This window comes from Laccaria bicolor, genomic scaffold (assembly GCF_000143565.1).
Source record: "Laccaria bicolor S238N-H82 LACBIscaffold_4 genomic scaffold, whole genome shotgun sequence".
NCBI lineage: Eukaryota > Fungi > Basidiomycota > Agaricomycetes > Agaricales > Hydnangiaceae > Laccaria > Laccaria bicolor.
The window spans coordinates 1,813,138-1,827,986 of record NW_001889875.1 but is presented as its reverse complement, the minus strand read 5'-3'; the positions used below and the strand labels follow the sequence as shown (position 1 = coordinate 1,827,986).

The 14,849-nt window shown below is 49.3% G+C and overlaps 6 protein-coding genes across 6 annotated transcripts; 2 read left to right on the top strand and 4 right to left on the bottom strand.

Moving 5' to 3' along the window:
- Positions 1-68: 68 nt before the first annotated feature.
- LACBIDRAFT_311816 (uncharacterized protein) lies at positions 69-1,989 on the bottom strand (the record flags this gene model as incomplete). Its single annotated transcript, XM_001876655.1, has 12 exons — positions 69-98; positions 147-178; positions 233-276; positions 331-613; positions 666-774; positions 827-854; positions 902-1,273; positions 1,329-1,409; positions 1,473-1,495; positions 1,544-1,657; positions 1,709-1,750; positions 1,804-1,989. The coding sequence occupies 12 exons, from the start codon at positions 1,987-1,989 to the stop codon at positions 69-71; spliced, it is 1,344 nt and encodes a 447-aa protein (XP_001876690.1).
- Positions 1,990-2,123: 134 nt separating this feature from the next.
- Positions 2,124-3,169, bottom strand: LACBIDRAFT_311815 (uncharacterized protein; the record flags this gene model as incomplete). Its single annotated transcript, XM_001876654.1, has 4 exons — positions 2,124-2,465; positions 2,523-2,978; positions 3,030-3,102; positions 3,156-3,169. The coding sequence occupies 4 exons, from the start codon at positions 3,167-3,169 to the stop codon at positions 2,124-2,126; spliced, it is 885 nt and encodes a 294-aa protein (XP_001876689.1).
- A 63-nt stretch (positions 3,170-3,232) lies between these two features.
- On the top strand, positions 3,233-4,888 carry LACBIDRAFT_323655 (uncharacterized protein; the record flags this gene model as incomplete). Its single annotated transcript, XM_001877095.1, has 5 exons — positions 3,233-3,484; positions 3,536-4,255; positions 4,308-4,416; positions 4,469-4,629; positions 4,715-4,888. 5 exons carry the CDS (start codon positions 3,233-3,235, stop codon positions 4,886-4,888), a joined length of 1,416 nt encoding a protein of 471 aa, XP_001877130.1.
- A 209-nt stretch (positions 4,889-5,097) lies between these two features.
- On the bottom strand, positions 5,098-8,713 carry LACBIDRAFT_231484 (uncharacterized protein; the record flags this gene model as incomplete). Its single annotated transcript, XM_001876653.1, has 11 exons — positions 5,098-5,344; positions 5,546-6,167; positions 6,219-6,369; positions 6,427-6,686; positions 6,739-6,893; positions 6,946-7,000; positions 7,059-7,204; positions 7,256-7,352; positions 7,401-7,833; positions 7,888-7,974; positions 8,027-8,713. The coding sequence occupies 11 exons, from the start codon at positions 8,711-8,713 to the stop codon at positions 5,098-5,100; spliced, it is 2,940 nt and encodes a 979-aa protein (XP_001876688.1).
- Positions 8,714-8,809: 96 nt separating this feature from the next.
- Positions 8,810-10,554, bottom strand: LACBIDRAFT_311812 (uncharacterized protein; the record flags this gene model as incomplete). Its single annotated transcript, XM_001876652.1, has 6 exons — positions 8,810-8,877; positions 8,931-9,256; positions 9,316-9,549; positions 9,599-9,743; positions 9,793-9,919; positions 9,967-10,554. 6 exons carry the CDS (start codon positions 10,552-10,554, stop codon positions 8,810-8,812), a joined length of 1,488 nt encoding a protein of 495 aa, XP_001876687.1.
- Positions 10,555-10,670: 116 nt separating this feature from the next.
- On the top strand, positions 10,671-14,845 carry LACBIDRAFT_311811 (uncharacterized protein; the record flags this gene model as incomplete). Its single annotated transcript, XM_001877094.1, has 13 exons — positions 10,671-10,789; positions 10,841-10,904; positions 10,949-11,059; positions 11,107-11,279; positions 11,326-11,857; positions 11,905-12,000; positions 12,056-13,089; positions 13,143-13,328; positions 13,379-13,440; positions 13,496-13,586; positions 13,682-13,930; positions 13,983-14,130; positions 14,183-14,845. 13 exons carry the CDS (start codon positions 10,671-10,673, stop codon positions 14,843-14,845), a joined length of 3,528 nt encoding a protein of 1,175 aa, XP_001877129.1.
- Between the last annotated feature and the right edge of the window lie 4 nt (positions 14,846-14,849).

Genomic DNA, 14,849 nt, shown 5'->3' with positions numbered 1-14,849 from the left:
AATACACAGCTTTATTTGGCTCGTACAAATAATGAACATTTTTGCGCAGAATATCTTGAGCTTTCGTTCTATACTTCGATTCCTTCTAAATTTGTTCCCTGCGGGTCATCAGCAACAACAGTATCAAGAGGACAAGTTTTACCCACCAGTTTTGGAAGTCGGAGATAGACATCAGTACCTGCAGAGCCATCGGTTTGTCGCTATTCAAGGAAAGAGAAAGGCTAGTACGTACCCCATCCATCCAGAGAGACTAATTCCAATGATCCACCAAAGTAGCTGATCAATTTTTTTATGAGCGCCCACGGTTTAAACCCACTCGATAGTCCTCACGTTGCAAAAATATAGCTCATGGGCAAACCGATGCCGATTCGTGGTTGTGGAAGGTCTTTAGGTTCAGAATTCTCCTCACGCCCGACGGCCTGACCCTTCGAAGGTACAAGCTGCTGCCAATGGCTTACTTGTTCGTCAACTGTTGCGCGCAGTCCATGTTCACTGGCCATGCGAAGAGCACCGAGGCGAGAATCTTCTAGACGCGTTGCGTTCCGGATATGGGAGAAGGAGAATAGGTCTGAAGGATTGCTGATCTCGTTTTGGAAGCTCGAGAGCCCACCACCTAGCTCAGTGCCGTTGAAACTGGTAAAGATAGAGTGTTCGCAAATACTGACCTTGGTCTGATATTCGGAGACCAATATCGTTCTCCCCGGCGACAATTGTCACTTGTATAGAGGGAAGCACGGGGACGCCCTGGTGTTTCAAAACCGTCGATCGCATTGACTAGCAGAAGGATCAACTTCGATCGGTATTTGTGAAGATCAACTGTTATTACGTTCTTTAAGAGCTGGAAGGCAATATATCTGAGGCATTGATGAGGTCGTGGTGTAAAACATTGGGGTAAACGTACTCGAAATGCTCGCGGATATAGGCAAACTTGGCGTCGAGATGACCATCAATTTTGACCTGGGGCCAGTGTACATCCATTGCAGCCCTGCCGCCAACTTCGAGCCACATGGGCCTTTCTGTCAAGAGTTTGACGCATTTCTCAATACTTCTCTTAACCTTCAATCCCGTGAAGATGATGCCTACGTGAGGCTCTTCAGGTTCTTCGTTTTTGAGTCCGCCATACATTTCTGATAGTGCAATGTGATGCTCAGCCAGAACGCGACGGGATATTCTCGAAATAAGCATTCGACGCATGAAGGCGTCTAGCTTCTCTGGGGGTAAGTATGGAGACGAGAGAGACAATCCAAGGGATAAATTGGGAATGACAGATGCACTGTAAGGAAAGTTAGAGACAGCTTGATTAGTCGGAACTTCGATAGCAACGCAACTGTTCGTCCAGCAAGACGCTAAGAAAGTTGCAAAAATCCTCATTCTCCTTGAGCGTTGTTACAGGTGGATAGTTTCGAAATCTATGTATATTTTGTAGAGTAAGTTTGTGTATTGTAAGGCAGAAGGTTGAAAGGTTTCCTCACTTTTCAAATGCGGACCAATAGAGCTGATGTAGTCCCGTCAGCATGCTGTTCTAGTGAAGAATGGTGCCAACCTCATAAACTTTCGCCACCCCCTCCTGCGTCACAACGACGTACGGCAACGCTTGAAGGTCGCGCAATCGGTGAGCAATCCGCACTGGCAATTCGGTACGAACGTAATTGGCACTCTATGACAATTCTAAGTTTGTCCGTAATAACTGAGGTGGTGTTGAAGGTACCTTGAAGAGCCGGTCCTCATTCATTGAGCGACCAAAAAAAACCTAACAATAGCAACAGTTCGTCACCCTGTAGCGTACATCAGGAGACCGCGTACAAGTTGCCTCAAGGTAAGTGGTTTAGCCTCCTTGGAGGCGTATAATTCCAGTTGTTTATTATGGTAGAATTGCGAAGGGGTCGATTGGTGTCGAACGTTTCCAAGACTGGGGTGGGGTGACTGACGCCGTCTTCGGAACATATACGCGATCATGTTAGTCCTCGAGTGTTGCAGACGCCATAACATCCCTTGCCGAGTGGTTGGAGCTGCTCAAAATGAGCTGGACGCCGTGGGGTGTTAGAAACAAGTGGGCGTGATCGCAAGAAGGGCCGCATGTTGTCACAGGATGTGAAGATAAACTTTGTACTATTCTTCAAGTGCTACATTATACCTTCTGATCGTAAAGCACCCATTATTAAATACGCTGACCGTCGATCCCTGTTTACTCCAACCCAATCTTGTTTCTGCTCAAGAATGTCCTCGTCTCCGTACGCATAGACGTCATCTTCAAGCTTGGGCTCGGAATCTGAGACGTTGGTCCTTCCCCTTGCCTCTTCCTCCCGATCCCAAAGCACTTCTTCCCACTGGGATTCACTTATTGTCACCGCAACTGTAGTTGCGCCGCTCACGTTTGGAAGTAAAGAGGTGAGCAGGTTGGATAGAAGTTCAGATGTTCCGTCAGTGATTGGGGAGTGAAGAAGGGGTAATGGCAAATATTCGGCCTAATCGTTTTTTTTTTCTGACAATAAATTCAAAAAAAAAAAAGTGAAACAGCGTACCTCAAGGAGCATGCCCTTGACAGCACCCCCCGCGAGAACGACGTTCCCCACACGAACCAACCAGTCAGTCCCGATAGCAAATATGTGCCCTTCAATGAAGAGCTGTTGCCCAGTAGTCTGACCTCGTTGGGGCCCGGAGGAAGATTGTCGAACAGCGGCCCACCGTGCTTTAAGCTGAGTCAACAATTGTTCAAGAGCACCTGGTGGTCGTATTGTAAGAAAAGCTGTGCGATAGTGAGTTGGACCTTGAATGTACGCTGCTTCCTGCCCTGGAGGAGCTGCGGCAAGGACATCTCCTCGTGTAGGTGCCATCGGATCTTCCAAAAGGACAAAAACGTTTTCATTCATAGTGAGAGCACACATAATCCTTTCAGAGGGCACATGGAAGCCAGGGACTTGACCCAAGGTGGAACGGTATGATCGAACAGAAAGATGCCATTTGCCTTTGTACTGGCCCTACTTGGGGATAAGGAGGGCGTGGACTGGCGAGGAGAACGAACTTCATACGTTGTGGTTGAGCGTGATATTTTCTTGAACCTGTTGCAGAGAGGTGGTCGGTGCATTGACCCAACGGGCTAAACTGAGTTGAAAAAGAGTCAACGACAAAAGGTTGAAATCAGGATTGAAACACACCCAGTGAATCCCATGACAGAGTGCAGCTGTGACAACGTGACACGTGCATGTGACAAGAGCGCGTTCAATTCAATTCAATGCCTCCAAAGCGCACGTCCCCGCAGAAAAAGGCATCGCAATCCCTTCCAATCCATCTTAACCATTGTATAAACTCACAGAAACGAGCAATACTTGCCTCTATACACCATCCCCAGCCACTTGTTGAGAAGGAGCACGACACTAATGTCTTGGCAGCTCAACAGATAACTTCGCTTCTTGAAGGTTCAGTTATTCGCGGCGAGGGGAATAGTTGTCTTCTTCTTGGACCACGTGCAAGTGGAAAGTCCAAAGTACGTCGTCTATTTATTTCATCTGTCTTCCAGAAATTTATTCGATAACAGCTACTTGACAGTTGCCTCGAAAAGTTGCAAACGAAACCAATAGTCATACGTCTCTCAGGCTGGGCCCAACGTAACGACCGCCTCGCATTGCGGGAAATTGCTATCCAGCTCTCGCAGCAAACTGGTACAACTTTCCTTTCTGCAAATGATCCAACAGAGGAGGAAATCGAGAACGAGGAGGATGCTAACCCATTCCTCGATCAAGATCCAATCCAACATGCGACAGGATCAACTGCTGTTTTACCTCCAGCATCCCATCTCCCCGCTCTCATATCAGTCATCCCTACTCTAGCACACCCAACTGTCATCATTCTCGACGCGTTCGACCTATTCGCACTCCATCCACGTCAGTCTCTACTCTATTGTCTCCTGGACACCGTCCAGAGCTGTCACGCCGGACAGGGAAGAAAGGGTTTGGCAGTCATTGGTGTAACAAGCCGTGTCGATACCGTCCAGCTTTTAGAAAAGAGGGTAAAGAGCCGTTTCTCAGGAAGAACAATCCGTACGGGACCTCCGACAACGTTCACCCATTGGCTCGGCACCGTCGAAACACTCCTGCTTCCTCACGTTCGCCACGATCCCGATGACGACGTAGACAATCAGTGGAAAGACGCGTGGGCGGCCAGTATTGATCGGTTTCTCGCGGATAAAGCTGTGGAGGAAATCCTCAACGAGACTTTCAGCATAACGCGAGATTTTCGGACTCTTGTGAGACTCCTGGTATGCACCCCCCTACCTTGCTAAGCACCGCAGTGCCGTTTACACCCGACAGACAGCCCTGGTCGTACAGCTCACCCCAAGTAACCCATTCCCTTTGGCTTCCCAACTCCAATCTGCGGCGATGACCCAAAGAGCTCGACCTCGATTTCCCTTTTTGTCAAGTGAGGTTGTGGCATATATACCAAGCGCACTCTGACTGACGCGGCTCGTCAGGTCTTTCGTACCCTAGCATGTGTCTCCTGATCGCGAGCGTCCATTCCGAGACGGCAGGCCATCCGTTGTTTACCTTTGAAATGCTTCACGACTTATTCCGCGCTCAAGTTCGCTCGTCCACTTTGGCACCGGTGCAGATTAATGGAGGCAGCATCGGGATGGTCCGCTGTTCCACTGACGTGCTTTCAAGCGTGATTAATTCTTCCTCCCTCACCTTGATAAGTTGCCTGAAAGCCTTGAATCTAGGCTTTTGAGACTCTTGTCACTGCAAGAATCTTCATTTGCGCTTCCCCGACCTCATCGAACGGCGCAAAAGGGTATCTCAAATATCGGTCCGCCGTTGAACGAGATGATGTAAAGAAGGCCGTCGAAAAGGCTGGCCAGGTGAACATGAAGAAGTGGCTTACCAAGGCACAGTGATACCCCAAGGGCAAGTCAATTTCCCCAGAAAGAATCTCTGTGTTTAGTCTAAAACACCATTTCCATAGAAGTGCTGTATTGCAACCAATGTCCTATTGATACAGTATTTTGAGGAATTCATACGTTATAGCTCAAGCATTAGAACAATATGCTACAATTATTTAATAGATTGATTTATTGTCGTCATGTAGATGTCTTGGGTTTCTCTTTCAACCGCAACAGAGGTCGCATCTAGAAAGAGCGTCAGAATTGCGAGACCTACGTAGCATGCAAAAACGCACCATTTCAACAAACACGGGAAGCAGTTGCGGAATGTGATATAGCTCAGGAGGTTGCAGCGTTTCGGCAGGTGTCTTCTTCTTCGAACGTTGCTGCTGTTGTGGTGGTGGGGAGTGCTTCAAGGATGATGGCTTTGAAGAAGGAGGCATTGTTTCTGCATGGTTAAGAGTCATGGGACTCGGGGTTGGAGGTTTAGAATTCGTAAGACGAGGGCTTTTCACAGATGCCGACAAGGGAGGAACAGGTGGTGGAGTATCCTGGTTACGCTTCAAGGACAACGAGCTCAGAGAAAAGTTTTTGGAACCAATGTTTCTCAATGACATGGATCGTTTGCGCGGCACAGGGGGCGGCTGCGAGACGAGCGACGCACGGGACGACGAAGCGATGGTCATCGATCGCAATGGAGGAGTCGGTCTGACAGATTGTGTTCTCGTCGATGTTTTGCTCTTGTCAGAAATGATCTCTTCACCGCTCTCCTCACTCTCGTCGCTACTTCCAGACTCGTAGTCGCTTGATGAATATTCGTCACTGCTCTCCTCTTCATCCGTCTCCTCCGCCGCCAAATCAATGGCATCGCCTTGAACTAGTTCCCCAAAGCTGATTTCCCCGACAACCCCGTTCACAAGGGCCTGCGTGGCTTCGTCTTCTGCGTCTGCGTCGTTCTCTTGACCATTTGAGACTTGTGCTCTCCCAAATCTGCGACGAAGCTTGTCTTCATAGATGACCTTGAGCTTGTAGTGATACAACGCGACCTTGTCGACTTCCGCCAAAATGTCGGCACGCTCTTTGCCCGTGTGAGGAAGAAGAAATTCAAGGCTGATTGGTTCTCCGAGGCCTTCGCGGACCAAGGTAAGGAACAGTTCTACCCATCGCATCAGATCGTCAAAAAGCCCTTCCCCCTTGGAGTGAACTTTGTGCACGAAGTGATAAAACGATTGTTCATGTCGTTGAACCAGATCAATAAATATTTGCACTGTGCGGTGTGGATCTTGTTCGCTGGCTTTAAAACACGTAAATGGGGGAGGAGCAAGGTAAAACGGGGAAGCCTCACCTTGTTCTACTTGTTCAACCGTCTTGATCAAGTCATTGACAAAGTTTTGCAGATCGTTCAAGGAATCCGCGATACTCGCAGCACGATATACCTGCGCCAATGGGGAGTAGAAAATAGTTATAATGTCCTTTAAGAGATCTGCAGTGAACCCCTGAAAATTGGACGGACTTTAGTACACGCAGTGAAAACATACAATGTCTCTTCTCACCTCAAATATTAAGGCGATAAGTTGCTCGCGATCCCTAAGCCGTGAGTACAAGTGCGTGAGAACCTTCAAGTCCTCGAGTAACCAAGCGTCCTCGTCCTGGGGCCCGTCATCATCGTCTGAGTCGACCAGCGACTCTCTATGCTTTAGATAAACGGCATGTGCTCGATGCGCCCTAGCGAGGCGGTGCATCTGGACGCGAGAAAGGACAGGTTCTTCGGCTGATCGAAGGACTACCGTCAAGACATTCATCTTTTCCGTTGCTAGAATGAATACGTTTAATTGGACATTTTGAATTAAACATTCACGGCGTACCTGCATCCATCTTAAACATGTCTTGAATCTCGCGAGGTGCATATACAAATTGGCGGATCTTGGCACACATGATGGGGTCGTCCACTTTATCCTTTACAGCTGCGATCTCTTCCTCTAAAACTCTGACTTCTTCCGTCAAAGAACTCGTGAACATTCTGATAATCAACGTCAAGATCAAAAGTCAGTTGCGTAAATCTTCTCACATACCGTTGAAGTAGACTCCGCCCTCCAAATGGCTGGGCGAGGAAAAGATCCAGTACAGCTGTGGGGGAAAGTCAACAAATGGCAGTCGGGGTAGGAAGACGATGAAACAAACTCACTCCTTATCATACTTATTGGATTACTAATTTTCAGAGCAGTCTTGAGCATAAAATACGGCATTAACCCATGTATGCGCTTGAGGCCAGTAAATGTCTCCGAGGCATTATCGGAAGCCACAAACTGTTGAAAAATAGTAGATGCCAGACTGTTTAAGGGTCAGGCGACCAATCGACAATTGAGGGTGAACAGATCCTACGAGATTCTCGCCCACTCGGTAACGGCTCGATAGTTGGCGGGGAGATCGCGGATGTTCGGCGTCACCTTGATTGTTCCAAAAATGCGCGTCAGTCCATCTGAGAATAAAGTGAACACGGTCACACTGGATATTTCTCCAAACATACCCTTTCCCATGACGTCACCTTTGACGCTTTTCACTGCGTCTCGTAGACCCTCCACCCTGCTAGCTATCTCTTTGGCGAATCGTTTTCTGCCATCTTCCCTCACCCTATCCGCCTCTTCCCTCCTCTTGGCGTCGTCGAGCTCCTCTGGACTTAGAGTTGTTGGGCTTGAAAGAAGAAACGAACGAAGCACGGGAGATGAAGAGATGACGACGGAGGATAGAAGGGAGTGGAGATACGCTCGAAGCGTGAGGCGATTCTTTTCGCGGGCAAGACGGGATGGTGCCAGGTTCTCGTCCGACATGCTGTCACCATTCCATTTCGGCGATGCGTACTCCGGAGGGGGACTCATGGGCTGTTGAGAGGGTGCGGTGCCCATTGTTCGGTCCTTTGGTGGAGGTGGGCGGACGCTTTCGTCGGGATGCGCTTTCGCGAGCTGGGTAGACGGATATAGAGATGTCGCGTGAAAATAAAGTGATGATTTACTCACTTCTGTGGCCAATGTTTTAAAATCGCCATATCGTCGTGAAACAAATACGTCCGGGAACCTTGACCGTCTAGTCCGTACTATGAATTCCTGCAAGTGTGTGAACGGAGCGGTTGGGAATGAACATCAGAAGAATGCCGACCTCGTGCACTCTACTCCTCATGCGTCCCTTGTCAACAACCGTCCGGACGCAGGTAATGTTTACCTCGAAGTAGTCTCTTGCCTTTGCCAGCTTTGCTTGTCTTTTCTGAGCCAACATTTCGAGCCGGTCAAGATCGACTTGAGATAATCGGACAACGTCCTCATGCTCAACGAGCTTTGTGGCTCCTCCAACGAAAAGAGAAAGGTTCCGCTCCACCTTTGCGAGTAACCTCTTGCGCGTTGCCTGCTCAGCGGGACCATCATCGAGGACGGATGATGGGGAGAGATTGCGAGCCAACGCGGCTGCTACAAAGGGTTGAAGCTTTTGAGAATAAAAGTCCTTTGGAGCCGCAGCCAGAAAAGGGAAAGTGAGGACAAACTGGCGGAAAATGTAGCGAAGAAAGGGGAGATCGAGAGGGGCAGCGGTCTTTGGAGGTGGGGTGAAGGGTGGGCCAAGATAGGAGAGGGTAGAGACATCGGATGGCCCTGAAGAGGAGATTTGGTCAAGTTCGCGAGCAAACTGGAGTTGAACGAGAGACTTTTTGAGATAATGTGCGCGAAGAGGAGTAAGTTCAGTCGGAGGCTGTGGAATATCTCTAGTGGGTCGAACTGGGCGAGACGAGGGAGCAGGGGAGAGTATAGGTGAAGCAGTAGTAGCGTTGGAATCGTCTATTGGGGGCTCAGTCATGGTAGCCATAGTTTAATGTACAGCCGGTATCGGCTCTGGGTCGCAGCGCACCAAACGAACGTGACAATCTAATCTTATCTTTCACATGTCGTCATATTAACGGATTACAATAACAAACTCCCAAGTCCAACGTTTACAAAATCGTACATCCATTTGAGAACCACCTAAATGAAACCAAAAAAATGAAAGCCAATCAGCAACGAAAACAGAATCGCACCCGCCCAGCCATGGGTAACCCTGGCGTACCAATTGTCGTTTAGCTGCTCGATCCAATGCACAACCAGCAGCAGCCGAAGGCGTGTATTCCGAATAGGAAACAGTTTGGCTTTTTCGTGTTCGTCGATAGGGAGGATTAAAGCTACCCAAAAGGAGAAGATCGAAGGATCTGTTGGCATCGGGCCAATAGTGTTGCTGAGTCGTTGCACCACCCAAGGTGCGGTTCCGAGTTGGAGCCGCTCAAGAAAGGATTTGCAAATGTCCATCAAATCTTCAATAGTGGGTTGAAGAGTACTTGTTGATGGGAGGTCGGGACAATCATTGATTCTGAAATCGACCCGTGAAAAAAAAAAAAAAAAGGCATAAAGAATGGACAATGGACTTGCCTTTCGATCCTTCCCACCGTATAACCATCTAGGGTGCCTCTTTCCAAAACGCGAAACCGATATGATCCCATTGTCTCAACGTAGCTTCTGCCATCTGATAGCATTTGGACCCGCCGTATTTGGAGCATAGTTCCATAATCAATTTGCGAGTTTGGGACGCCGGATTTTGGAGACATGATCATTCCAAATTGAGGGTGTGGTGATTCCAGACAGCGTCGAAGCATTAGTCGATACCTATGGTGGAATGATAAGATGGATTTGAGCGGCGAGGAAGGGCAATTACTTTGGTTCAAAGAAATGGAGGAAAGTGGGAACGCCAGGAAAACTGAGTTGACAGACAAAAATCGGGGTGTCTAAACGAGCGTCGCGTTCCTCTTGTTGAATAATCTCGCCACGTTCAATATAGACAAGAGCGAAAGCCTTGAGGACTGGACGTGATTGAGAAGGCTGCAAACGACAACAAGTTGAAGGACGTACTGATGGAGTAAATGGTTTTATTGAGTGGATGATCTCGGAAATAAGAATAGTCAGGTTGTGGATGACGGCACACGGGACAGGCATTCTTGTGGTCAAGAGAGCGATGGAGGCATTTTGAACAAAAGGTCTTTTTAAAATTAGGGTGGGTGGAATGAGATGGAAAGAAAGGCGCACATGTTGACAAGGGGTAGTTATGGGTTGGTATAATAAAATGAGACAGATTTCACAAGTCAACTCTGCAAGCAGTTCCTTGTGGAACCCTTGAAGAATAGGGGTATCCAGAGATTCAGAAGAAGGGAGAGGTTGGTTGGCGGGGACCGTTCTACTGTGGTGGGCTTGGTTTTTAAGATGTGTAAGAAGACAGGAATCTTGGCTCATACGCCTGGGTCTCTTCCGGGGGCGATCTGATGGATCATGGGTGTCGTCGTCGTGGGGCTGAATGCGGTCGAGGTGATTCTGCGTGCGAGAGACTAAAGATAAAATATTGTTGAGGGTGACGTCTACCTTTGAATGGTGTATCGGAGAGATGGAAGGGGGAGGAGGAGGAAGTGAAATTGGTAAGGTGGTGATGACAACGGTCGAGTGAGTTGGAATGGGAGGCAAGGCCGGTAAAGCGGAAGACGAGCAACCCGAAATGGGACATGTGGTCGGAAAGGGATGAGACGAGCATAGAGAGTGGCCACAGTGAAGAGTAATTGGTGCGGCGAGAGTGAGAGAGCAAACGGGGCATTTGAGGAGAGGTAAGATGTCGGACGGTTTCATGGGAGAGAGCAAGAATTCGATACAAATCCATGGTACATACTTAGGTTCTGGGTTGTAAGCCAGTCGATCGAAGGCAACGGATCGCGTCCCATCACGTGCTATGTCATTACCTTTTCATGACACCCTCACAACTCCTCATTCCGACTTTACAGAATATCGACATTCCCCTCAATTTCGTTCTTCTTCAACATAATCTGCAGATATCAGAATATCAAATATATGCCGTAGAGAAATGGTATATATATATTCACATATGTTTTCTCCGTTGTATTCACTTCTTTTTTAGGATCGTTGAACGGAACAGACCAGTCACCGTCCTCACCGTATATACAGGTGACCCGGACCACAACGTTTGTCTCCTCTTCTTTAACTCTCCTCAATAACTCTCCCTCAGATCACCGTCACCGCTCTTGCTCCTTCTCCGTCCTTGAACTCTGCTGACGCCCAACGTGAATGGGAAAAGGCCATTCACCAGCTCCGTCGTGATGGCGCACGACCTAAACAGGCTCGTCCTTCTTTCACCCTTTTTATAGTTTCCTCATTTGCTCTTAGACTCCACATGGTCTACTCATGGTCACATCCCTCGCTCACTTTCGCTCAGACTACACCATCGTTCACATCCCTAGAGGAAACCTTCTGGCCGTAAAGGACCAGCTCTATGTCAATATCAATCTGCTTCGCATGGGATGCAGCGGGAGGAGCGCTTTGACTCTTGAAGAACCAAGGTAACCAATCCTCTCATTCTCTCCGCCAAGGCTCACCTCAACATAGCGATTCCACCAAGGACCGCTTCATCTCTGCATATCAATTGCCAGATACGACCATTACAAGATCCAGCTTTCTTCCTGCCCCCACATCATCGGAATACCTTCCTTTACCCCCTCCTCTGTCCCACCAGTCAAGTTCGGCAAGCCAACCTCCCTCTTCGCCTCCAAGGCACTTTCACTCCATTCGCCCTTCACTCCAAGAGTCTTCGTCTACTTTTTCGAAACCGTCCACCGGAATTGGTCTCGTCCGACCTAGCATTCACGTCATTTCGCCAACATCACCTAACTTAACACCGAACAGGCACAAAGACAGAGAAAAAATCAGCAAAGGCAAGACAAAAGATCGCGCAGCTTTCAACGCTACGGTCTTGGAACTCGTAAAGCTCATTCAAGCAGGACTCGCCATCTTCGGGATGTATGACGTCGCTGACCCTTCGACTTCCGCCCTCATTATCGACGGCTTGCTGTGTGATGTTACCGTGGACGGTATCCGTAAGTGGACCGCAGAAGTTGGCGAACCTTGCATTGGAGTTGAGGTTGGTCAAGTCCATTCCATTCCGGATAGTGCTAATTAATAGCAAAGCCAACGGAACGTATTGCCGACCCTCTGTTCGTATCTGCCCTGCTCAGCCTTGTACTATCCATTCGAAACAAGCTCGCCTTTCTTGGCTTCAGTCAGGTATATTTTTTTTATTTACAACCTGTATTGGTTGCATTAACTGAGGGATGCACAGATTCTACCTAAAGATCCCTTTTTGTTTCCAGTCTGCTTTTCCGTTGCCGTTCTGGCGTATGTCCAATCTATCGCTACACCTGCCGCTGTTACGAGCAACACATCCAACGCTTCACAACACGGGTATAGTCACTCCATCTCCTCAACTGCCTCATTTCTAGGGCCCCACAACGTTGTCACGCAAGCAGCCCCGCTCTCCATTGTCGCAGCCCTTTCACGCGACCTCGTCGAGAGCATATCGACCACTTACTTGGCTAAAACGCGTGTCGGAGAAGGGCGCAGGGTTCGCCGAGTATTAAAGGGCAAGCTTGACGACTTGACAAACGCTGTTTCTGGGAGTTCCAATGTCGCTGGTTTCGATAGCGAAGGGGACGACTGGCGAGGGACGCTCAGTGGGGGTGAGGGCATTCCGGATCGTATGACGGCGCAAGGCGTCGTAAGCTCTCAGAGTGGTATTGGCGCAAGCGGAGGCCAAATACTAAGTGGGATCGGGAGTCTGGCGAGTGGATTGGGGCTGGGAGGGAGCGGTGGACCACCTAGCGGTGCTGGCAGCATTATGGAAGGTACAATGGACCTTGCTTGGTTTGTGGGCGCGGCCACCGCTAAAGAATCTTTCGGGCACATGAAGAAGGGGAGGCGAAAGAGTAAGGAAAGGAAACGAGAGAGCGTGGATTTGGGTGTCGGCTATGGTGTTAGAGGGAGGGAGAAGGACACAGTTGTTGCTGGGAGTGTCAAAAGCTTATGGAGTGGACATGTGGCGGATTTAGTTCAAATTAGAGAGTGGGAGGCCGACAGGGAACGGGACGGTGGGCTTTTGAGGGCGGTCAGTGGCGGTAGTGAGAGAGATAAAGACAGATGGAAGAGATCAATCATGGGCATGGCCAGCGACGGCGATGCCGATGACCACGACAGAGACCGCGCCAAGTCAGATGGAAGGTCAACTGAGGAAGAAAGCGACGCGTTTCTCGGTGGAGGAGGTAGCTTTGGTGGTATGTGGGGAGGCCGAGTTCGGGGAAAACTTGGTTCCTGGACTGGGTATGCGTTTCTTTTATCTGCCTTTACGCGAACGCAGCTTATAAGAAATGTAGATTGAGTCGGAAGAGGGGCCAAAACTTGGACATGTCTTCGATTCCTCTTTCTGTCTCTCCTTCCAAAGTCAAGGAAACCGCGATGTTAACGCCAAAGCTAGTGATTGGAAGCACGTCTGCGAGCACTCACCAATCCTCGGAATCTGGTCCCCAGTCACCAACTTTGCCTCCAATGGTGTTCGCAGGGTGAGTTGCAAGCTGACGCGCAACGAGCTTAAGTTCTGACCTTTTTCCAGGGACTTGGAGCGATATCTAGACGAAGAAGAACTACTTAGCAGCGGACAAGTCTCGCCTCTTGGTAAGGATTTTTTTTTGTATTCTGGTTCTTTACCACAAAACCTCAAATCTCATAGGCGACTACCGACCCAACCCTTTCAATATGCTGCATGACGGTCCCTCTGTTGACAGTTCTACCACCAATTTGAACTCTTTAAATTCGCAAGAGTACGACCGCAATCTCAGCAAACTCATNCATTCAAAACGGCCATGGGCTAGGCGTTTGTCCCAACGCGGATACCGACCTGGTCAGATCCAGTCAGCGCTCGAGGTGAGGTCTTGGATGAGGAGGATGAGGGTGGCGTAGAAGATTACGAGGATGCTGAAGGCAGCGACCTTAGCGACTTTAGAAAGCCGGGCTCAAGATGGAAAGCGAGAGAAAAGGCAAGGTTCCATAGCTTGCTCAGTGTTGTGGATGGAGAGGGTGTCCTTGTAGAGGAGCCACTGCATGAGTCGTCTGAATCCGAAGAAGATGAGTTGCGCAAGAAATGGTCTTTCCATGATTCTCGACGGTGAGCCTTCTCTATGTATATTGCCTTCCTCTCTGATTTGTGAGGACACAAGGCGACGCAGTTTCCACGATTTGGAGTCGTTGCTTGCCATGCCCGTTCTTACTGCTGAACGCATGAAGATTGACGTGGAAATTGCCGGACAGGTGCTCATTATGGCTCGACGAGAGCAGCACCTGAGGAACGTCGTCGCTTGTTTAGAGGTAAACATTAGTTGTCCACGCAATTCCACCCTTGTTAAACATTTTCGTATAGGCCCTTACGAGCTCACTACTCGAAACGAATACCCGCCTGCGCGAGGGTTATGAAGCCAACCTTGAGAATCACGCTGATGTGGAGGTGCGAACCACGGTACTGGCGGACATTGACGCAGAGAACGCGAAGGCAGATAAAATCTCTCAAGCTACCAACACTCTGCGGTACGAATCGGAGCAATTCCGCGTGTCGGATCTGTGGCAGGCCGCCAGCCCATCTCGAAAGAAAGTGCTTGGCCTTCGGGAAAAGGTTTTTGGCACTGGAGGACGGCGGCTTCCTGCTGGCGTCCATGGCGCACATGGTAGGTTTAACAGGCTGCAGTGGACTATTCGTGGGGAGGAAAGGCTGGTGGACTATCTCGGCAGAACGGAGAGCGAAGCCGAGGAAGAAAGCAAGGTGGACCCACAGTCCTTGCTAATCATTCCTCCTGAAATAGAGGAGGATGAGGTGGTTGAACATCCGGGTATCAAACCGATGTGGTTGCTCAGATTCTTCACGAGCTGGGGTGCAAGATGGAGCGCCGCTCCTCTTGTCAAGGAGGTTGAGGTAAAGTCAACAAACGTCGAGGACTCTCTCGTCACTGGCAATGCAGATGTTGGAACCGCGCAGGAAAAGAGCCCTGTGGATTCAGCTGCAGTTGAGGTAGATAGTTCTTCACCATAGGGTA